The 24,971-nt window shown below is 37.0% G+C and overlaps 1 protein-coding gene across 1 annotated transcript; it reads right to left on the reverse strand.

Moving 5' to 3' along the window:
- Positions 1-16,332: 16,332 nt before the first annotated feature.
- On the reverse strand, positions 16,333-21,095 carry TMEM18 (transmembrane protein 18). The gene is made up of 5 exons (XM_059835618.1): positions 21,042-21,095; positions 20,628-20,748; positions 18,256-18,310; positions 17,084-17,177; positions 16,333-16,973 (listed from the first exon to the last, which is right to left on the reverse strand). The coding sequence occupies exons 1-5, from the start codon at positions 21,087-21,089 to the stop codon at positions 16,884-16,886; spliced, it is 408 nt and encodes a 135-aa protein (XP_059691601.1). The 5' UTR covers positions 21,090-21,095; the 3' UTR covers positions 16,333-16,883.
- Between the last annotated feature and the right edge of the window lie 3,876 nt (positions 21,096-24,971).

The raw sequence follows: 24,971 nt of genomic DNA on the forward strand, positions 1-24,971 counted from the left end.
AAAGCTGATTTTGGCAGAAAGGCAAAACTGGAAACACTGAATATAAATGAGGTATTTATGACACCATTGTAATCGGGATTTCTCCATGCAATGAAATTAAGTATGGCAAAGTGGTTCTCCAATAACTGTGCAAATAAAATAAAATTAAATTAAAAAACGATTAAACATTGTTATCCTTATCAATTCTTAAAGTATAAGCAGAAGTCAAGATCTAAATTGAATTTTTAATTGCTTATTCAACTTTAACAGTTTCATACTAAATATGAAAATGTCAAATGTGAGATATATGTATGTATTTAATTAACCACGCACATTTAAATTTACAGTTGTAAGTAACCTACCACCAATGATTAACCAGAAAAATAATTCAGATGAGGTTTTTATTTTGCAGTCACAGTTTACATCTTTGTAACATAGTTTTTCAGTGACTTAGAATTCATTTAATTATATACTGTGGTGTGTTTCTTTGCTCCAGGATAGGTTGAATGTAAACTCATACTGTCAGGAAAAGGGTATGTGACCCTTTGCTTCCCATGCTAATGGTCACCTGCAGATGGGGAGCAATGGCTTTCTGGTAACTGAGAAAAGCAGCTACCTCACCTTTCTCTCTCTCTCCCTAAACAGAACTTGTACAACCTTCAACTTGGTATGTGTTGTCTTTCTGTATAAAAAGTAATAACGTTTACTAATCTTTGTGAGATGTTTTCAAGGTCAGTGGAAGGAAAGTCATGTACAAGAGCAAAGCATTAGGATTTAATAAAGTTTTTGTCAAATAAAACACAATCAATCGTACAGCAATATTATTCAGGCAGCTCACCAGTCATTTTCACAGCTTTCTTAAGCAAGGATGAATGGTATATTGGCAGTAGTGAGACATTTTATCACCCCTTTTCTACCTGGATTCTTCCAGCACTTGCTGCCCACCAGGCATCCATACACTGTACGTGTGCAACTTCTCCTCCTGGCTGGTAGAAAGGGCAAGAGCAGTATCTGATAGGATCTGAAGACATCTCCTTCTATGCTGCACCCACTTAGAGGGTATCCTGGAGCAAGTGTCTTTCTTACTCTGCCTTCTATGGTGCTGTATTGCATAGAGTTGCTGTGACTTTCTCTGTCATCTCATTTCAAAATATTTAACTTTGACTTTTCTCTTTAAAGCCAAAACATTCATATTTCTAACATGACAATATGAAACTTCAGTTAACTACTTTCTTATAATTTTCTTACCTGATTCCTTTCAATTTTCAAAGAATAAACAAAATTGGTATTGCTAGAGGTTGTTGTTAAGATGAAAGTTACCTGAATTTTATTGTCAAAGTTTGGGGGTGGGAGGAGATGGGGGGGTGGGACAAGGGAAATGCATATATAGTAAGAGAACAGATGGTGGAAATCTTATGCTTCATTGAGGCTGGTGCTCGCTTCACTGCCTAAGGAATATCCCTCCTGAGAATCACAGCTGAAGTCTGTGTCAGGTTTTGCCCTCAAACTGTAAGAGAATTTTAGGCATAGCTTTGACCTAAAAGTTGAACTGCATATATTTATATAATTAAAGGAAATGAGAACTTTTAAGGTAATGCAAGCAAGGTTCTCACGTTAAAAAAATGGATTCTCATGTTGATTTTACAATTCAAAAAGCATTTTTGATGTATACTATACAGCTTTGTTCTTTCATGCTTTTGGAAACAACATCAAAATTTTTGCAATTCTAAGAGGCAAAATATTACACAAAATCCCAAACCAGCTTTCTTTTCTTTCCAGAAAAATAATCTGGCTAATTTCAGACACAATTTTGGCCAGGAAAAGCAGCTCAGAGTTTGTCAAAACTGTTATATACTTATTCAGACCAAAATTCCAAACTTTAAAAATTTATCCATTTTTCATAACACCTTTACTGTTAATGTCTTTGCCTGAGTTTCAGGAAAAATTTCACAGTGGGACTGACACAGGTGAAACAATAACACAGCAATATGTACAACGTTGATGGACATTCAGAAAAGCCTGTGCATTAAGACTTCATTTATATTCTCATAGTAAAAAATCCAGGTATCAAGACTATTGATACTGACCAGCAGTGGAGCATTTAACAGTACAATGTAAATAATGTACTGGGACATGATGATATTGTCTCATATTCTGTATATTTTAAGGCTGCAGTTTTCTCACATGTTAAAGTAATCAATCCCACTTGCACTATAAATGCCAAGTACTATATATGAAGGTTAATGTAAATTTACCGCTTGCAACAAGAAAACAATATTCTGTAAACCTGGAGAAAAGCCACCATATAATACTAAAATGTTTTCAACAGTTAAGCAGGAAAAAGCTGTCAACAACAGCAAGAATAATGATCATTTAAGCTGTTACAAAAAGATTAGCAACAGTCCTTCCTCGCCATATGCATGTGGTTAAAAGTTAATTTTACTGTACCTATTGACAGTCATCATCTTACAAATTCCCATGTACGTGAATAATTATAATCAGGCAAGAAAGAAGATTATTTAACAAAATTATGCATATATAAGCTTTTGCAGCACTATATTTTTTTCTTGAAAGTTGTACAGCAATTTTTTTAAAAAATAACAGAGCTTGAACTCTGAATTGTTACTACCATATCTTTTGACACCTTGTTTCAAAGATTTCTTGTTATTAGCCCAAATATTATGAACATTTAAACTAATGCCACTAACTCCTAAGCATATTTTGCAGTGATTTCTCCTTCCATTTCTTTCCTAAAATTAAATTAAAATTAGATTTAAAAACTGTCTACCTATTTCCAGTATGATACTTAAAGAACAACTTAAGATTTATTCAAGTGTTCCTAAAAGCATTTCCAAAATACATATCCTCTATCTAGCCTTTGGTGGCTAGACCGTTCACCAAGGTTGGAGAGAACCAACAGGCATGACTGCAAGTGCACCTTGTCACATCAGGTTAGACTTTGAACCAGGTTTTCTCATTGTCTAATAATTGAGCTTGCTCTCTTGGGCTAAAGTGGCCCTTGACAGGAGATAGTAAGAACAGGCTGTCCAAGAAGATCTAAGACACTGCTGGTACGTGCACTCCACTGGGGTGAGTTTCACACTCATGTCTAATCCAAGTCAGGACCGTGAATCTAGTTATATCACTTTCTAAATAAGGGTCCCATTCTTTGAGCTGTGAGTTATCAGGAGGTTCCCTCTATCTGTTTCTGTCTGATCATCACGATCAGCAGTTTCAGCTTAGACTTGAGAAACCTTTATCAACAAAAACGTTACTGAAAAGAGTTCATTCCTAAAAAAAAATCCAACCCAACCCAAAAAAACCCCAAAACATCAGTCTCAATCAAATTATCAACACACACTTTGTCACAAAAAATCCCACTCACCCCCACTTAGGAGGACAAGAAAGTAGATACATTATTTGTTCACACTGAATTTGTCAAGCTATAAGGTAGCAAGTCAGACGGGCATCCACCTATCATTTTAAACAGGGACCAGATAGTCTGGGTATCTGGAATACAGTATCAGATCTCATGTACAGTGTACAAGCTCACATGTATTCACGTACTTTGCTTTCAGAGTCGACTAGAGGTCATTAAAAGCTTGGAAAATGCTGAAGAACTTCAAGCAAATAAGCATTATTGATACTAAAATTTTTAATGAGTTAAAAAAAAAAGAAAAAAAAAAAAAAAGAAAAAAAAAAAAAAGAAAGCGCATCAAAAGCTACTTAACACCAATGTTCTTACCAGGATGCCCCACAACAAAACTCACCAGGTGATGTGTGGCGGGATGCTGGGGACATACGATTTTTTTGTTCTTACATGCTTCACAAAGTAACTGGTATTGGCCACTGTCCGAGACATGGCACTGGAATGGATTTGGTCTGAGCCTCTATTATATTAATTTTTCCTATTATCTCTTGGTATAGGAATACCATATTCTGTCTTTACATATCAGTTATTTTTATCCTTTTGAAAAATTAGGAAACATAACTTACACAACAAAAAGACAAGCAGTATTCTAATGTCGAATAATGACAGTATTGTACAGCCCAAGTGGTGTCCACTCCACAGTGTGTAACAGGTTTCTAATTTATTTATAAATGGATAGCCATAAACTCTAATAAGGGGAAAAAGTAATCACTCCTGAAAACTAGGATGGCAGGGCATAAAATCCTGAGATGATCTCAAAATCAAGAGTGGAGAGCAATATGTGAGTTTACTAGATTACTTCCTTTGCTTTGATGAGAAGGTCCTCCCCTGCATTTTCAGTCTGCCTGGAGCCTGTGGGCAGAACCAGAACTGTCAGCCACTGGAAGAAGGTGGAGTTCCCTGCTGTGAGAAGACCTACAGAAAGGCTAAGCCACAACCAATTTCCTAAACTACAAAGACTGATAAACAGAGGGTGAGGAAAAGCACAAGAATGCCTCTTACTCCAAAGCTGGATGCATTCTGTCAGGTGTCAAATTCATGGATGTTAGTTTTCATTAGTCTGGATGAATCTCCTGCTTTGAGGAAGGATCAGAAAGGGAAGTCTTGTTGGAATCCCTGATAGGGTTTCTTATTCTTCCTTACACTGGGATAGATTATAAAGAATTTTTCAAACTGAAGTCAAAAGAGTAATCCAAAATAAGATAGCTTTTTATAAGCATTTATCCCAGAGACTAAAATGTGAAGGAAATGTCTGCTAGATGAAAGAAAATGGCACTCAGTATGTTTGGACATAGTACATGCAGAATTTGGTAAACTTCATGGAGTAGACTTCATTTTCCAGCTTTCGGCAGAGAAAACAGAACTTCTTTACACTGAAACTGTCAGTGTCCTTAAGAGTTTGAGTTGGTTGCTTATTTGAAAACAGAAAAATTCTGGAATACTTTGAGCACTGAAAGTTCAGACAGGTCTGAAGTATTTTGATCTGGAGGGACTTGTCATCTTTTTACGTCTTCAAACATCAAATTAAAAAATCATTTAAGTGGAGAAAGTAGCCACTGAGAAGTTCAAGCTAGTGGACATTGAATAAATGCTTCTGCCATAATTTGTTCTGTGACAGCCCGGAGCTGAGTGCTTGCTAGCCACTCGGTGTTAATCTGACATGGTTGGACTTGATGATCTTACAGGTCTTTTCCAACCGTAGTGATTCTGTGATTCTGACATGCTCATGTGGTTCCCTCACTGTTAGTGAACAGGTAGCGGATTTAAACCCAGCAGAGAATGTCTGTGTGAGTTGTGATTGCTGCATTGGATCATGTAGATGTACTTAAAAAATAGAACCGCTGCAGCCATTTCATTCAAGAACATTAAGCTAAGAATTTATGTTTCACAAAAGAAAGTAGGAAGATTTAAAATGTGAAAGAGAGTTTATAATTTCTCTCTTCCAATTTCTGCTTCTCTAGGAGAGTTATGCTACCCGTCTTCTGCTTTTTGTGTCATAAAAGGAAAGGACGTGTTTGTCTTATTTGTGTTTGTCTATTAGCCTTTTTAATAGAAAATAGAAAGTTACATCCATAAAGGTATTTTGTGATATTACTTAGCATTATTTCAGTATTTTGTGCTTTTAATAAATTTTAATAAATTGTTTCCAGTACATCTTAGTGAAGGTGAATGGATTTCAGGCATTCCACAATCTATATAAAAGACAGATATAATTGCAAATGAGGTACCTTTGAGACTGCAGTCTTAGAAACAAACATTAAATACTTCATCGTTGTTTTTAAGTGTGGAGGCAGATGCTATTTTAATAGTCATAATCATTGAGATTGAGGATTATAACCTTTTCCATGTATAGACATAAGGAATTGGAAGGTTTGCAAAGTAAAGCAGGTCAGATATAATTACCAATTTGTCTTTTTTATTTGGAGCATTTGCCAGATAGATTTGTCTTCTATCTTCCTCTCACTTTATCATTTATACTTCCATCCCTACCACTAACAGTTAGCATACTATCACATTGCAGCTAGGTTACAACTGCTCTCACACCCTATTTGGGAACCTTTTATCTTTTGTTCCCACACTACAGTTTGGGAAATCATAACTGAAGTTCATATGTTGCATAATGTGTAATATTTAAAAGACCTGAGCTGCCTTGACATCTTGCTGTAGTACAGTTTATCAATATTTTCAAGCTGTAAATCTCATTTGAGAGGAAAATACTATCCAGAAAAGTCAGAGAAAAAAAAGGAGTATCCCCATTGGCTCCCCACTGGTCTCCACTGTCTTCTGTTTTTCCTCAGGGTCCATCTTGTTTCTTGTAGAAATCTTTGTACCAATGCTTTGGCAGTACCAAATTATTTCTGGATATGGTTAGTTTTTCACATTAGAATTGTAATATTGTTCTAATAACTTACTGCTAGTTCTGTGCAAACACTTTCCAGGGTTAACTGAAGTGCTGCTTGAGGAAGGGAATTGCTGGCATCACCTCAAGGTAGGAGAGTGATCATAAAAACTTGCAGACTGAAATACATCTGATCCATTACCTGCCTGCCTAACCAAGAAAGAACTAAAAAAAATGAATTTGGGAGATCACAACAAGATAGATACAAACAAATTACGTTTCAAAGAGTTTAGAAAAATACTGGTCTATACTGTCAGCTTAGGGTCCAAGTCAATATTCCTTGATTATCCAAACTGCTTACGTGCTGGCTCTCACTCCGCCGAACAGAGGAACGAACCTAGGCCCAGCAATAGATCAGCTTAAATTCAAATCCTTCTAGTTAAGAAATTTGAGCAACATGGTGTAAAGAACTGAGACAAATCTAATGGGCTAAACCATGCTAGAAATACCTGCTATGAAGTAATAAGGGCAAAATCCATTCACTGTGATTAAATTGGTCCATGAAGAAATATTCTTGCAGTAGCATGGCTGTTTGCATTTGTTGGGGCATCATCATAACATACCATCTGCTCTTTTATATCCTTCTTTATAGCTCTGACTTTCGGAGAGATGGTAGTGATTACCTCACATCTTTATTATATAAAAAGAGCTGTTTGCTAGTTCAGTATTCAGGAAAAAAAAAGTTTTTGTCAGTTACTCATCAATTTGCTCATCTGTTTGTCCTATGCAACATGATGATTTCAAGTCTGCTGACACTGTTACCCAAGGGAGTATGATTCATGCAATAATTTTCCTTCCTTCCTGCCTATTTCTTTTAAATTTGCTGGAACTTTAATACATCCCATACATATTTTTCACCTTAAAGTATTCTACCCTTACTAGCGCTACAGTCATTCATTTCACTTCTAAAATCTTATTTTCTTATTTTAGATAGGAGACTTACTAGTATTAGAAAAATACTTTAAGATGGCATAAAATTTTGGTTTCTTATTCTTAACATCTCATTCTTGCCAGGATACCTTTTTTCTTTTCTCTTCTTTTGGAAAATGAACTCCTTCTTCAAGAATAAAGACTAATATTAATAAAAATGCCTTTGTGTTTATGGAGTCCATTTTCAGCAAGGCTATGAAAGAATCTCAGCAATGTGGGTAGTTTCCCCTTTGTCAGCAGGGAGGTCATTTAGCATGCTCCAGGATACATAGTCAACCAGCGACCTTCTGAATGAGTCTCCTGACACTGAATCCTGTAGCAACTAGAGCATGGTTTGTTGGAAGGAAACCCATCTGGAACTTCTGGGTGGAGCAACACAGGACTTCCCATTTCCACTGCAAGGGAAAGGCAGTCAAGGAAGACATCATGCTGGCAGCAGTTTCACTTCGGAGAGCTCAGATCAGGTGAGTTTGAAAATGCAGAGCAAAGTATTGATCCTGGCAAAGACACTTCTTTGTGGTCGCCTGATTTGTGAGCTGAAATGGTCATGGCTAATTTCTTCATGCTCTAGATGAACTGAGCTGAGGGCAACGTTTTGATTCATAAAGCACACCCTAAACCACAGAGTAAAGGAAGAAGGAGTAATATCTTGTGGTCAGCCTCCCTCTTCAGCAGAGGGATGGAGGCAGTGCATGAGGTTAAATGGCTTTTAACTCTCAGCACTGACCTATTTATTAAGTGTTTGCTATTTCTGAAAAAGAGTTTTCATTCTCATGTTTTGATGGGTTTTGATGGGTTTAGAAGAGTTTCCAGCTTACATGAGCAACATAATTTTGGCCCCTCTCACAGGAGCTCTTGTGGAGGATCTTTATGCAGAGGAATGTGCCAGTTTCTTCCCAGAGAAAGTTGGCAGGCTGGAAGGAATGTTTCTTTTTACTTCATTGTCCATTTCTCTTTTTCCTCAGGTAACTGTCTTCTCCTTTCCTTGCCCAAGATGCAGAAATGTCCAGTTGCTCTCCTATTTTCTCCACTTGTCCCAAAACATCCACCTCATCTTCTGGTTTTTTTATGCAGTTTTTCCTCTGCTTATTCTTTGCCTTGACTTTCTTACCTTTTCCTTCAAAATATTAGCTTTTTAAAAATAATACTTTAAACAAACAAAAGCACATCTGACTTCAACACCTCATTTCACCCGCATTTGTTTCTATGCACGACTCACTTCCAGTTCCATTCCAGCCCCCTTCCCATTTGCTGCATAGAGGGGATCCTAAGGGAACCATCTGTGAAGTTGCAACTGTCTCTTATGTCTCAAGTAGTGTGGTAGCCCTCACTTCAGCCTTTAAAACAGCATCTTCTTCTAGACATAGACAGTCGATACGTGGATGCGAGTTCACTGTTACCACACCCATGCTCACTCTTCTCTTTCATACCAAACACTTCTTATTTGTGATTCTAGCCCTTTGCTAGAGCTACTGTTACTCTTAGCTGTTTTCATGCCTCTAGAAAGAAGCTGAGTCACAGCTGAATCCCCTGGAAGGAAGAAAAGGGGGGACTTTTACGCTTCTTCCCCCTTAAGAGTTTTGTTGTTTGGAGACAACACCCTGCCTCGACCTCTTTAAGTATATTAGCTTGTTAAAGAGAAAAAGCTGCACTGTAATTTACACACAAACACTCTGGACGGACAGTGAAGCATTCGGAAAATCATGAGAAATTATTCAGTCATGATTTAATCATTTTGCCTCTGGAGCAGTCCTCATGCTTTTGAAATTTGGGAACTGAGAATGCCGTCACATTTATGATACTAGTTCTGGTAAATCTATACATAACAGCTTTGTAGACATTCTACTTCATCTCACATTCCAAAATCTACGTCATCAGACCTTTTAACCAGTTTGGAAAGTTCTGCACACAGTTAAAACCATGTAAACAGTGTTACTATAAGGCCTAAATTAAATTACAGTAGATGTCAGAATACATTAAGATGTCAAATTAGCCTATTTCCCAGTACTACATAGCAATGGAGCCCTCTAAGGGTTACAAAGCAAACTGATTGCTTTCTAGCTAAGATACAGTACTGCCAAATATGTATTTAATTGAAACTATTATTTATATTCCCCACTTTATCTTTTTTTTTATGAGTTAATTCAGCTATAACGTATCACACTTAACTGGGTTAAATTTAAATGAGATGACCACTTTATAAGGGTAACTTCTACAACAACTAAGTTAATGATAATGAATGGTAATGGCTGTTGCCACTTCGAATTGAATTAATATGTGTCTACCTAATGGGCATACATACAACAAAACCAGGCGGCTTTGGTGTTGTTTAACTGAGTCTAATATTCTGACAGGTTGTATTTTAACCCATAATTTGCTAAGTAAAATTAAAAAAAGAAAGGCAATGAATATTAACTTCAATGCAATCAGTATACTTTTAGTATTTTCATTCAACATTTTGTATGAAGCCTCAGCTAGACTTTTAAAAGAGGGTAGTTTTTATTTGAGAGGACAAGGTCTCCATCTTTCAATTGAAAGGATTTTTGGTGACATTTTTGAGCTACTGCAGGCTGGAATTTGTCAATATTGATATATATTAACATGCACAAGAATTAAATAAGTAGTCAGTTGAAAAAATGTGGTAAGATCTATTTTTTTCTGTGATTTTAGCTTACTTGGCATTTATTTTCTATTTCTTGATCATGATACAACCATGACAAGCAGTCTTATTAATTTTACTACTCACTTTACAAATATATTGATATGACTTGCAGTTTATACTACAAAAAAATCTGAAAGACTCCAATGCATTTCACTCCACTTAAAGTGTTAAAATTGTGATTTCAGAGTCTTTTTGGATGAATTCTCTTAACATAGAAGTCTTGAAAGTCATAAATTCCATGAGTTTCTGCAGATCTTGGAGAAGAGCTTGCTTTTTCTTTTCTGACATAGATATATATATATCAATCTCTCCTGCATTTTTCATTCAAATATAAAACTTGCCCAACTTTCTATAAATTTTATACAAGTTAATGGTTTAGGGAACCACAGCTTACCTATAAGCTATGTGTTCTGTACATTTTCAAATTCTTTTTTTAAGTATCAGTTACTGACAGATCAGTTTCTGAAGAATCTCTATTTAATATTTTTGAATATTTTTACTTCTATTTCAATTACAATTTTCATTGTTTGCTCACATATAAATCCGGTCAGCTAATTTGGCATGTTAAATTTGTTCTTCGTACAACATGGGGGAAGCAGAAAACCTTGACAACACACACTATGTGCTAATTAATTTGAATCTTTGACGGTAAAAATCAATAAACTAATTTGCTAGAAAGAAATTGGTCTCATGAGCTTTTTTTATAAATTAGCTCTTCTTAATCAGAGGGATGTTGTGTCCTGCTTTTTGATAATTACTGTAGAATGATTAGTCTAATTTAGGATTTAGGGCCATTGAAACAAGAAAATAGATAAAATTAGACTGTTTTACTTGTGTTGACTCTGTGATTTAAGAGAAAGAACAGACTGTGATTACTTACAAAAGGTCTCACTATCAATTAACCTACAAAACCAACACATTTAAGTAAAGCCATTAAATCTATTTCTAATCCCATTTTACAACTCTGCTGTGGATCAAATGTATTTAAGCAACCAAACAGCTTACAGTTCCCTGGATTCTGCTAGAAAATACTTTGCCATGAAGGGCTGAAGACTTCCATGTTACCTGTTTAGTACATCAGCTTCCTGATTTTTGTGATGCTTTTGCCCAAGTACAAACCTTACAAATCACATTCTCTCCAGGGTGGCTATAGGAAGCTGATTACTCTCACTAATCCCTAAATCAAGCTGAAGAGTATGGTATCAGAGACAGGACTCTTTACAGTTATGGACATGAAATGATTCACGTATTGTAGATCCTACTATATATTACTTCAAGTTATACTACTAATGGGCTGTTGAGTAGATCATTTCTGCAGACTGCAAAGGAATAGCACGCTTCTACCTCTGTTCGTGTATTTATCCCAATTCCATGGCATGATTACTTAAATGACTTGAAGAATTTCTAAAAGCTTGTTTCTACCATATTAAAAACCTTCCAAGCTTAGTATTCCTTAAGATCAAGGTGTATCAGTCCTAATTATATGAAAAACTTCACATCCTGACCCGCTAGCTGAAACTACCTAGGTGTATTTATAACACAATCCTAAGACTGAGAGACAAGTACGATTTCAGTGAAGGGTCCTAGCCTAGATACCTCTTCGTCCAGCTGAACTTCATTCTGTCTCCCCCTGGGTCACTGTGCAAACCCTTTTTCTCAGGTTTTTGCTGGATCAGAAAAAAGAAAAGGTATACAAGACTATTTCTTTGATTCAGGGCTGGATTAACAAGTGTGGTATAAATGACATTTGGAACTTGTCCATTTTAGAAATGTGCCTTGTTTCAATCAGTTCTGCTGAATGCCTTGCTAATTATTATAACATTTTCAGACGAAAGAGGCAACGCATTTGATCCTGACATTGGTTTCAACTGGTTCTAACTCTGGACAGTGCCAAAGAAAACAGGACCACGATTTCAGTGGGACCACTTAAAGTCAGTGCTTGTAGCAGTGTAACATACTGCCAGTTACAGCTCTTTTCCTGGCTTCATTATACCTGTGAAACTATATGAGAAAGGTTCCTACAGTTCATATTTAAACAATAAACACAAATATAGGAAATGTAGAGGCCTTCCTTTTGAGTCCTCTGAGATACTTCCTATTTAGTACAACACTGTTCCAGTTTTGCAGCAAAACAGTGGTATAAGTATGGCCACAATTTGGAGAAACTGGTCGGAAGAAGATAAGATTACAAAACAGAGGTCCATAAAGCTTTCCTGCATATTGTTCACACAATAATGTAATTGTTTTATTTTTCATTGCTACATTTCTTTTTAGTTGGTTGATGACAGTATCGTCCCTATGAAATGTAGTATGAGAGAAAGGGCTATTTATATCCTTGCCGCATTAGGAAGCTTTAGAACACAAAATACCCCCACAGTCCTGACTCTGGAAGCATATATGCACATCATCACTACTACAAGAACTTTTTAATGTAAAAAGCAAGAGTGTCAATAAACATCTCCAGTCACTTTCAAATGTATCTTGGAGCTCAGATAACAATTTATGCTTTCAGAGGCTACAGTCCAAGCCTTCCTGGCCATTCCAAAATGCTGGAGAAAGTATTTATGAAGCTATAGTCAAAAGCTCTACAGAACCGGCTCAAAAGGAAAGCTTTGAGTCAGCTTTTGCATGTGGCACAGTGACATCCAGTGGCGAGTTTGGTTAACTGTACCATCTCTTCCCCTGATGCACAGAAAACCACCAATACTTGTATTTCGTTGAAACACATTAAAATATTTAAAAATATTAAAAGCATTTAAATAGACAAATATACACAATATGTGAGTTTCCTAAACAGAGAAATATACTTTGGTATATTAAATATAAAAATGGTGTGTTCATCTACAGTGAAAAATTACATTTTGCTTCTAATTTTTAATCAAGCTTACACTAAAAGCAAAAATATTTAGCTGTATTTAAAGAAATAGAACATTCCCTACATTACAGGTGTATTTTTTTCTATCTTGTTCACACAAAGAATCACTCCTCCTTTTCCTGACATTCCCAGTTCCTACAAAAACAGAATTCAAGATTTGAGCTTATGATTCTTGAAATCCACAAAGCAATTCTCCATAGACTCTTCCTCCATTTGGGATTCACAGCCACAGCAGGTCACCATCTAACATAGCCTTTCTAGACCAGATCCCTTCTTTTAAGACCCAGGTGATGAAAAGTAGTGAGACTGTCCTTCAAAGTTCTCTATTTAGAATACACACAAGGATGCAGACCTCTATTTACGGTCCTTCTGTGCCTTTTGAGAGATAGGCGTTTTTTTATGGGAGATGGGGATATCCAAAACACATATCTACTAAGCTAGAAAATACTCCTGAGGAACAGACATTCAAATTCCCTTATTGGATCTGTTCCATTTTTTCTAGAATAATGAGATTCATTAGACCAAAAAGAGGTGAAAATACATTCCATGCTAGGGATATGGCATTCCACTGGATGTGGAAAAAGAGAGAATTCTAGGTTCTCATTCTTGGAAACTCATCTCAGTTATTACTTTTCTGTAGGGAACAAGTCCAACTTCAAATCTAGGAAGTTTGCCAACTAAATTCTGCTAATCTATCTTTTCCACAGATTTATATGCAACAAAGCTACTTTCTACTATGGTAAAGTTGCCAGGTTAATATTACTTTCTCCCTTTTAATGTTTTTCCACACTGGCTGACACCATGTGCTGTTGTGGAAAGACATGTTAAGGAAGGCTGAAGATTTGAGTCACTGCCTGTGAGATACACAGAACCAGTAACAAATCACCTACATCTCGTCTTACTGTCCAAAGGATCCAACTGAACAGCTACCAGCTTTTTTGCATGTGTGTTCCAAACTGTAATAAACAGGCTCTTTCACAAGGAACCTAAATTCCGATCTCCCAATTAAAAGCAAAGGTATTCCACCAGCCTTAAACATTTGGCTCTCATTCACTTATACATACAAAATTCTAAATAGGCAAAACAGTCTCTCAATTCCTGATGTAATTATTTTGGTTTGCCAGCAAGTAGGCCCTTATATTATATCACTTCATAAATCCAGTCACATAATGAAGAAAAGCCACGCTTTACTTAATTCTGAGGGTTTCTCTTATGGCTAAGGACACCTAATTTTTTTTTTTTTTTAAACTTAGTGTTTCTTAGGCAGGGTTAGCTAGAGGACAAGTCAGATAAAAATTTGAGTCTTGCTGAAATGTAGAAAATGGGAATAATTTTCTGACAAACATACATATGGAAACCACATTTTTGTGTTTGTGAAAATGTATCTTCTATAACTGTTACATTTACTTATTATAGTTTCAGTAGTCAGGGAAGGTTTAAAAACACCAAACTTACAGTTTTGAAGGGTACATTCTGAGATGTTTGTCCTTCAAAAAAATACTGATATAATTTTGGAATTTGGAGCTGTTTATACTTTCACTCAGCAATACTTTTAGAAGACAAAAAATCCCCCCATCATGTTGATACTTTCTAAACCAAATATTATCCGCCTACTAACTATCACATTATGTCAGTGGTATCAAAAAAAAAAAAATCAACAGATAATATACAGCCTAAATGGATTTTTACTTGCTAATTAAAGTGCCTGCCACTCACACTCTAGGGTTCTTTGTTGTTCAACTTTGTTAAAGGGCTGTAATGCCCTGGTATCTTATATGAAAGTGCAAAATTACTTTGAAAGGTCAACTACACTGAGAGGAAGAGGAAAGAATTTAAGCAAGCACAAGATCTTTTTATTTCACTCGGGATCCCCAAAGGTAGAGAGGATGTCTCTAATAAATCTTGTGCCAAACAAGAGTAACAGAAAATTGGGCAATACAGAAAAAGTAATTTCTGTTATCTTGTCTATGTTATGCTAGACAGGACAGTTCTAATGGCTGTATCTCACCAGTTCCACATACTTACAGAAGAGGGAATTTTCATTTTTTCCCCCAACCTCACACACAAGAAAGAAGACCAAATACTGAACTATTTGGGGAAAGTTTACCTTGGATGTACTAAATAAGGCACATTGTTTTCCACTGCAAAAGACTTGCTGCTTAGTTGCTCTGAACCACCTCATTTACTGTGAATCAAATTCATACATACTGTGAAGCCAAAGGCTATTGATAACAGGTGGCATCTCAGTTTGACAAGGTACTACAGCTTTAAGTGTGTGATACTAGAACAACTGTGCATTGATATTGCTGCAGAACAGTTCACAAGAGGAAAGTCAAAAGCACAACATTTCTGTGGTCATGCTTAGGGACATATATGAAAACGGCACATCTTTCACCATCAAATCGTAAAAGCAAAGCTGAACTTCTCTAAACTAGCCTGGAAGGACTATATCTATCTATATAAAATCAAAGGACTGCTCCTTGGTCCTAAAGACAGCTGCCACAACCTATCTTGCAGCAATCTGGGTAGATTCTATTCACTCCTTCAGAACAGGTACTGTTCCCAAAAGGCACATGCTATCTACCAGACCACTAGAGATGTTTTCATGGAGAAGTGACAGTTGACGCTACCCAAGATTGCATCAAGAGTCGCAACAGAATGGATGATTATGGGACAACATAGCAAGGCCGCATCTATTTAGTTTGCCTAGCTGTCTGTAATTCTTGACAGAGCAATGAGTGGAGAGCCATGCTAAATTAATCCACAGGGAAGGTAAAGAAACGGATCCCAGACTAACACTGCACTGCCCTTCCACAATGCTGTGAAGCCATCCAGAAACAGTCTCACTCTCTCCCTAACTAGGAGACTCACAAACTGTGTATGCATATTCACCTACTTATCTCCCTCAGATCTGTATTTCTACTCTTACGAAGATTATTCAAGTTTTTAAAGTTAACTTCACAAATACATGCAAGCTTAAAAACATACTAGTGTCCTGCGTTTTTGTTCCCAACTGTTCTTCACATTAGTCTAAGTTCAATTTTGTAGATCATCTTTCCTAGGTCTTATATGACAGCTATTTTAGACAGGAGCTTAGGTCCCATACAAAGGTTTAACTGCTTCTAGATAAAACTTCTACTAAACACGTATGGACAGTCTTCCATTGTGTTCATTTCCCCCCCCAAATTTCCTTAATCTAATAAAAACAGGTTACTCTGAGCAAAACTGAAGTCTTCTTCATTTTTACCAGAGTCAATTTTTCATTTCCAGTTATTTATTAAGAAAAAGCAAAGCATAAAAAAGTAATCTAAAAAAATAGGAACAAAATAGCATAGAACATTCTAAAGCTTCTCCCCTTCCCTTCTGTTCTACAAATAAGCAAAAAAATACTATCAAAATTACATTCAGTTTTATGAAAAGATATTTATCTAATGGCATTAAAATCATGAAATGTAAACTGAAAAAAATGCAGATATTGTTTTGAATTACACAAATGAAATACAAGATTTTACCAAATTGGTAGTTTTTGAGGAAAAAAAATCTTATTAAAAATTAATTCAAATTAACTCCATTTAAGATACAGCAGATAATTTTATTTATAAAATACTACTGGCACACAATAAACATAGGAATTATGAAACTTGATTTATAAAGAAGTTTAACGCTTCATAGAAGCATGGATTCCTGAAGTATTCTGAATACAATCCCTCATTTACTGGAATTCACAACACAGCTCTAATTCATTTAAGCAGCAGAAGACCGGATACTTAATAAACACACAGTTAAGACATAGTTAAAAAAATACATAGGCAAATGGAAACCAACTGGAAGATTGTGTGTCTCACCAATACTAATAGCCTTGGTCATGGTGAAAACTATGTTACTTTGAAAGGCAGAAAGACCTGTTAAGACTGGGTTTCTCAATTTTATGGCCAATTCAGATGTATTGTTAGATACCTGCTTTCACCTCATTGTCCATGGCCACATGTTGCGAAGTCCTCTTGACATGAGACACAAAAACATTGCTGTTTCTGGATAAACATACAGAAGGACCGATTAACTGGACAAGTATTACTACAATTAAAAAAAAAATTAGTGTTAGGTGCTTTCACTTCTTTTTCTCTTTTGCTGCTTTCATTTTCTGCTGTAGTGTCTTCAGTTCAGTCATCACATTCAAAGTTCTGTAAACCCAGGTGACCTGAAAAGTAAGTAAATTATTAAATTTAAACTAATCTACATAACATTTACTTATCAATTTAATGAAAGCATCCATATAAATTAACACATACATACCACAATTATACATACCACAATTATAATAGTATTCACCAGCAGAGGTGCTGAAAATATTAGCGAAATAAACATTCCTCTTGAATCAAAGTATTGGTATTTAGAAAACAGCCTGAAAGAAATAAAGAAAAAATTTTAAAAGAGGAAGCTTTATTCAGTGTAGTTGATATAACATTATACTTTCACAGTAACTATTCAACATGGACATTGTACACATTATCCTGCTTCTTGGGATCCCCAAGCATAGTCCAGCATTCTACTGTATTAAGTCGGAAGAAAGAGAAAGTCAATATCTTATCAGTTATGAATATTTACTACAATACCAGTCTTTCTTTTCTTTAAGGTTTTACTGCACAAAACCTAAAATAAAACAACCATAGATTAAGTAATTTACTAATGTGACTACAACAGTACATACATTTCTGCATCAGAAATTATGCTTATCCTGAAGTGTCTGAAATGACTTTCTTAAGTATTTTGGTTACTTGTATTAGAAATGATAACAGAAATAATAAACATAGCAAAGCTGTAATTTAGGTCGTGTATGCCTGAAATGGAACATAAAGACTTACAATTAGATATCTGCATAAAGTAGTGTTAAAGACGTAATTTTCAGTTACATCAAGGAAAGGTTAGTTTGCTGCTTATGAAAATGAGCCATCAGTTTAATTCTGGTACACAGACTTAGTAAAACAGGCAAATTTTAATGTTTTTATGTATATAAATAAGTATATAAAATAGTATATAAAATTTTTGAGAAGTGGTAATTAACTTCAGCTTATTAAACATGAATAGCTACCAAAGAAAACCCAACAAAAACAACAAAAAACCCCAAACATCAAAGCTCATATCCTCTTCCCCTTAACAATCCCACTCTGCTTTTCTCTTAGTTCTCTGACTAGCTAGTTTACAACCATCCATAAAAGCACAGATTTTAAGCAGTACAATAAATACATGATAGCTATTAAAAATTACCTTCTCTTATAAGCTAAGTGATAACTATGTTGTACTGTACGGTTTTGTTCAAAAGTTTTATATTAAACAATGCAACAGATCCTCTGCCATCACATTCTCCTGGTGAGGCATGAGTGAATCTCTAAATTAATGCTTTCTGGGAATGATATTAAAAAAAAAGAACAGTTTTAGAAGAACATTTATCTAAGTGCGAAAATGAAAGTGAAAACATTTACCTCCAATTCATGGCTGCTAATTCATTTATATATTCAGCGCAGTACACTAAGCCCACTGTACAACAAAAGAAAAATATTAGATTCAGTATTTCTTTAAAAATAAACTGCCATCAGTTCTGCCACGTATACTAAAGATGTATACATACCAGACATTAGAATTCCTTGATCCTCAGAAGGTGAAATTACACATTTAATTTTTAATTGCACAAAACCAATTCTGCTTTAAATGTCCCATATAGTTACTAAGAAGTATAAAGCGATCACAAAACATACCCACTATATTACAAACAAACATAAAATCCTACTCATCTGAGCTTACAGAAAGAGCTCAGCATACAAATGAATAAAAAATATTAATAATTAAAAAAAAATCAGTATTTTTTCCAACAGTCGTCTTGGTGACTGCTTCTAAGTTATGTCTGTAAAAAGAAATGCCAGCACTCCCCAGAACTGGTATGGAATTAAGTTATCATTTTGGATGTTATGGTGTCACACTACTATAGCTAACATTACTACCTGAAATTAGGGTACTAATTATATACAAGCATTTTGGTAAAATACAAACTTTGTTTGAATAGGTGTATAGCAGAGTAGTCTGCTGCAGTCAGATGAAAACTAGCATATTCTTACTCAACAATTGCATGCAATATGAAGCCATCAAGACAGTAAGAAAATTCAGTGCAATCACATGTTTAACAGAAAAGCAATACAACTACAAAATTTTAAGAAACAAAAAGACCAGATTCAGTGCTAAAGATGACCTGCACAAAGCAACTAATTAGCGAGTTTGGTGATATGAAGGAGCGCTATCTTGTTTTGCCATCATCTGGATTATCTCTGCTTGCTGCTGCACAGTATAAACATACCTATAGCTGCTCAGCTGCCAAGGTAAACCAATGTGATAATTTCCTAATTTCCTCAGTTATTTCTGACTGTTTACAATACAAAATTATTTATATTGCAGACATATCAAAAGTGCTTCAGTTTTTCCCATACAAACAAGACTTGGACTCAATAGGGTTATTTTTATGCACTCTTCTTAACAGCAAGTTTACATCGTATCTGGGTTAAAAAGCCATCAATGATCAGTTCCACTGCATTTTCCAATGCACTAAGACCTTGGGCACTCAAACTAGTGTTAGTAACACCAGGAATACTTTAGATAGAGTCTAAAGTAAACAGCATGTCATTGCAAATTCTGAATGTCTAATATTAAATTTAAGAAAGAAAAGGCTGTATTCCTATAGGGAACTTTCGGGCCTAATGTGTCATAAACAGGGCATTGTTATTTTGCCCTCTGTAGAACAATTTAAACACTGCAGTTACAAGTGGATGTATAGAAATTACTAAGGTTTCTAGATGCCTTTTTGGGGGTACTTGATGTTATTGAAACCTTAGCTTTAGCTGAGCTAAGTTATCCGCAATTTTGAGGAAGCTATGCTTCCTCTCCCAACTTGACTATTTAACTAAACGGTATTTTTAAAAGTCAACATAGTCTTCAAGTGGCTTTTTGCCTGCAAATCTCTTTCAATTGCTCATTCTTCCTGCAATCATGACAAAACTGAGGTGTAAAAAACCCCAACCCACCAGAAGATCCAACCCATAGCTAGAACCAAGGTACTGCTCATACATAATACATGGATCTAACAGAAATCCATGCCGTCTCAATTAAACCAAATACCCTCTGTAAAGCTACTAGATCTTCATCCAGTCAGCTATAAAGACACAGCTTTGGCTAGGCAAGGCTACTGTGGATTCTCAGGCAGAAGTCTGATAAATCCTGAGATAACAAGCTGGTACTGCAGTGTACTGAACCAGTCTTGCTCTTCCTCATGCCATTATCACAGCTGTCGGTAGGGCACACGGTGAACCTGCTCCAGAAATGAATCCAGCTGAAAGCTGACCATATTCACTGCACTGCAGCATTAAAAAAAGGCAGAGCAGAAAGCAAGTGCTGGCTCTCAGCCGATTTCGTTTCTGCTCCTCCAGCACAACAACAATTTCTTGGGAAGCTGTGATACACGCAGCGTTTACCATGTTGAAATCTTACTTATCCCAGATCCTCACTAAGGCCAGAATTTTACATCACTACTTCATACAGTCTTGAAAACTAAATAAATACGTATTTATAGGTCATAGCAGCTTCTACATCAGTTTATCACGTATAGACACCTGCATTACTAAAAAAATACTAATTTGCACGCACTTTATCTGTTGCAAAGTAGAAAATGTTGCGCTGTGCAAGTACATGAAGAAAACAGTTATCACTGAGAGATCAAAAGAAGCTATTTGACAGCATTAGCAGCTTAAACCATGCACATGCCCTTTATCACCCGAATGCCAGTTCACGGAAGCATGAATACACGACTCACCCATGCAGAGGAAGTGGCCTATTTGCACCCGGTAGTGCTGGAAAGAAATGCACGTTAGGAGGAAGCAGAGGACGTGAAAAACCGCCAGCCCCACCAGCCAGGGCTCGGACCAGTCCGTCTTCTACGGATAAAATGAAAGGAGATTAGGCTATGGTAGGAGAAAGAGTGCCACCAGGCAGCTAAGGCGAGCAGCCTTCCTTCTCCCGCACCGAACAACAACTGATTTCACTCACGGACCGCGCTCACCAGCCCGCCCCATGCCAAGCTGGGGCAGGTGCCAGCACCCCTGCGCAGGCTTCCCCCCCGCTCGCCCCCAGAGGAGGGCAGGCTCACTCGGCGGCCGGTGCCTCTTCCCCCCCCTCCCCGGGCGGCCGGGCAGGCAGCCAGCCAGCCCGGCTCCGGCCCCGTCCTCACCGCCAGGATGGCGGACAGCCCCGCTGGGCTCCGCAGCGGCTGCTCCATGGTGGCGGCAGCACCGCTGCTGGCTGCCGCCGAAGTCTCGCGAGAAGCCGCCCAACGGCCGCTGCGGCGGCCGTTGGGCGGCTTCTCGCGAGACTTCGGCGGCCGCTGGTTCCCTGCCCCGCGGCAGTAGCCTGAAGGCGTTAGGCAGCAGAGAGAGCTTCGTCTCTCTGTTTAGGGCAATGGAGGGGAAGGCGGCCGTTTATATCGCACGGGTGGTGCTTTCAGTGCCGCCCTCATCCTCTCAGAGGAGGAAAAGATGGTGACTGGACCGTTATTTGGAAGGGAGAGCAAAGGTGGCTCTCCATACCCCAGTGGCTGCCTCTCCTCCGGGTATTACCAAGTCAGAACCATCTCTCCTGCTTCTGTGACTGAAATCGCATTCCTCAAAAATAACCTTGCCTTTTCAGAAAAGGGGCAAGAAGCTGTAGTTATGTTCTTAGCGTGTGATACTGAAGTTAGGAAGCTAGTGGGAGAGGATTTTTTGTCACGATCTGCTCAGTGGAGCGAGGCTGGTGTCAAGGCGTTCAGGGCACTTTGGATAGGTGGCCCAGCATTGGTGTTGGCTTTTTGGTCTTCTCTTGGCCACACTCAGTGTCCAGCTTCAGCTGCTTTAGGGATGGAAGTACAGGAAAAAGGGAGTTTTAAGGCCAGCTGGAAATTTCTGACAAAAAACCCCAGTTAAGCACTCCAGGGAGAAACTTAAGTCAAGTGAAAAATACTGGGGATTTTTTCCCAAATGAAAAAAAAATTAATTACTATACAATGGAAAGTGAGACATTTAAAAAGTTAAACCTCTCGTTTATGATTCCTTTTGCTAAATGCATGTACATCTGGAAGAACTGACCACTCTTAAAAGACCTATCACTTAAAGAGAGATTTCAAACTGAGATTCCTATTGACTAAGCCAGGAGACTTCATGAATTTTAATAAGATTAACTTTGTCAAACAAACCCTACTGTCATATATAGTTCCACTTCACTTCACTTCACTTTCATGAAATTATTTTTTCTGACACTTTGGCTTATCAGATGTGAAGCTTTGGCTTTTTTCCAAAATGTTGGGAAGTTCATGCATAAATAAATATTACAAATATTTTTTTTCATTTAGTCTACCATGTAGCCAAATACAGGTCATCACTGTGAACTAGTCTCTTTTCACTATCACACTTCTGCAATTTAGTGTGAGATACGTGAAGATGTATTTATCTGTTTTACTTCAGGTTTTTGGTAGTCTTTTTCTCAACAACAATAATATCTGGAGGCCAATTGAGGCTTTTACTTAAAGCGTTGTAAAATTAAGCAGGGTGATGAAAAGGTGGTCATTTCTACTACCATTCTGCTCTTAATTTTAAGACTGAGAAAAAAAAGATACTTTCATTCCACATTGTAGAGTGGGAAATAAGACCAGAAGAAATTGACTGGTCATTTGGAAAGTCTTATGGCTAATGTAACAAATCAAATCGGTTTGGATTTTTGTAAATGAGGAATAAGTTTCTTGTAATTGCTCAGTAATTGACCACAGTAACCATCTGCAATAGCTCAAGGGCTTCAGTGAATGAAGGATATAGTAGCTGCTTTATGAGCAGAATATGCTGGTCGGTGGTGAATCTGTGATGCAGACAAGCTGGGTGGATAGGAAATTAGTGGCTTATTATGGCTACAACATACTGTATTAAAAAATTAATGTAGCTTTTACTGCCAGTCACTGTAGCAGCAGTGGAAACTTTCTTATAGGGAAATAGGAGTTGCTTCTTTAAGATTGACTAGGATAAAGTCAATAATGCTGTTTGTCAGCAGGTGGTAGCAGATACGTAAGTATTACCAGATCTTTTGTGTGGCATAGGTTATCTTTCATTATTTTTAGTGGAGAATGAAAAGCGAAACAGAAGATACTTAAAAAGTAACAATTAGATACATTGCTCTTTCATGGGGAAAAGCCTGTGTATTTATCCTTTTACAGCTTCTTTGCCGAGCCAGTATGCTACATTTAGATCCAAATTTTAAAAATAGTCTAGTAACCACAAATATACAGTAACAATGGTAATATATAAATATTTCTGTTCTTGTTACTATAAGTAACTTAAGTAGTTTCTCAAATTCAGACTCAGTTTTCTGTTGTAAGATTCAGATTCCTATGTAATTTCTTTCTGCACTACAGTATTATCCAAGTAGATTGGATGAAAGATCAAAAAAAAGTAGATCGGTAAAAGGAATTTTTTTCCCTTTTAACAACTGAAAAACTTCATTTGCTTTACACAGGAAAGGATCTAAAATCACACATTTGTCTTAAGTTTAGGTTGCTGAAAAACCAAGCTGGGTGGTGAAAAAGCCTACGTATGATAGGGAATCCCAAACTTAAATGCTGAATGATGTTTCTGGTGGTAGCCCTTGATGTTTGCTAGCAGATCTTATGGCTCTGTACTAGAGACCACTTGGAAGTGCCTTTTATACTTGCTGCTGAGGGAAAAGCAGATCCGATTCTCCATGAGAATGGAAAAGAAATTTTGTTTTTGAAGTTCCCTACAAGTTTGGGAAATGCTTAATTTCTTATATTTTATTTGATGAGTCTTTGAATTAGCCGATAGTTTGATAATTTTTAATGGTCTTGTTTCATTAAGATCCTAAGATATAGGTTTGCTTTTGTGATAATGCATTTTTAGTTTCTGCCTTAAGATGCTAAAGTGCTTTGCAATATAAGATCCATATTTAAAATACCTTTGAAAAATTAAATATAAATTTCTGCTGTCCTTGTGCTGAAGAAACCCTGGCCTACAGCATTTTATTCTTTGCATATCAAATATTCTGGTTTTGCAGGGTGTGTTCCATTGTTAACTGGATTTTGTTTATGAGGGATGGGGTTGTCTTGACCTATCTAAGCTTTTCAAGCTTTTGTGGGTGAAACAGTTTACAACAGTCTCAATTTAAACAGACAGTTTCTTGGGGAAATGTTATAAGGAACTTTCTTTTCTTTAAACATCAATTAAAATATACAAAATGCAAAATATAAATAGCTTATAAATGTCTTAGTGTGATGAGGTAGGTCAGTATGACAACAAATGCATCCTCTGATCTCCTGATCAGAGGTTACATGTTGGGATTGTTGGATCACAGCCTGCAGTGTTCTGCTGTCCTTGTCCATAACATGCATACTGATCTACAGCCACCCAGTCTTTGCGGGTCTTTTTGGAGTTGGTGAGGCTCAGGTTTTTCTTTGGGTGCCCCTAAGCTTGATCTCCAGGCAGAGATCTCTGAATGTAGAACTAGGAATTCTTACAATATAGTTTCCAAGAGCACTTGAATTGTTGACTGCATCATACAGATGTGTTGGCCCATTGTCCATTGGTTTGTCAAGTGGATTGTTACTTGCAATCAGAATGTGTGACTGCAGCCTTGCCAGATGACGGCTTTCAATGAGTTATGACCAGATTGAGCCACCAGGTACAGAAGTTCATCAACCTCAGCAACTGTAACCTTGACAAACAAGCAAAGTACCTGGGCATCCCTGTCCCGTTACAGTTCCAGTTAACTCAAGCGACATTAAAGTAGCAAAGTCTGCATAACTTCTATACACTACTTCATGTGGGATTCATCTCGTCAGCTGGATCTGGGTGGATGTAGTGAAGATCTCTGTGTGAGTGGGTGGTTTTATGCAGGCTACACTCAGTGACAGGATTGGGAGGCTTTCACTGTTTTTTGCAATTCTTCTGTTTGACACTGAAGTCAGAGTGGTGGGTGGCTGCCTTTACCAGGCAGGGTGGGTGAATTGCTGCTTACTGCTCTTTCTCCTGCCAGCCATGAGATGCTTGGTGAAGGGTTGGTTCTGAGGGCATGACCTGAGTCTTCAGCAGCATAAGATGTGCAGACCCCCTATGAGGATGATCTG

The sequence above is a fragment of the Gavia stellata genome, chromosome 2, assembly GCF_030936135.1.
Source record: "Gavia stellata isolate bGavSte3 chromosome 2, bGavSte3.hap2, whole genome shotgun sequence".
In the NCBI taxonomy this organism is placed as follows: Eukaryota; Metazoa; Chordata; class Aves; order Gaviiformes; family Gaviidae; genus Gavia; species Gavia stellata.

Coding starts and splice junctions, on each gene's coding strand:
- TMEM18 (XM_059835618.1), bottom strand. CDS start 21,089: ATGGAGCAGCCGCTGCGGAGCCCAGCGGGGCTGTCCGCCATCCTGGCG. Junction 20,749..21,041: donor GGCTGTCCGCCATCCTGGCG/GTGAGGACGGGG, acceptor TTTTATCCGTAG/AAGACGGACTGGTCCGAGCC. Junction 16,974..17,083: donor TGAATACTATTATAATTGTG/GTATGTATAATT, acceptor CTTACTTTTCAG/GTCACCTGGGTTTACAGAAC.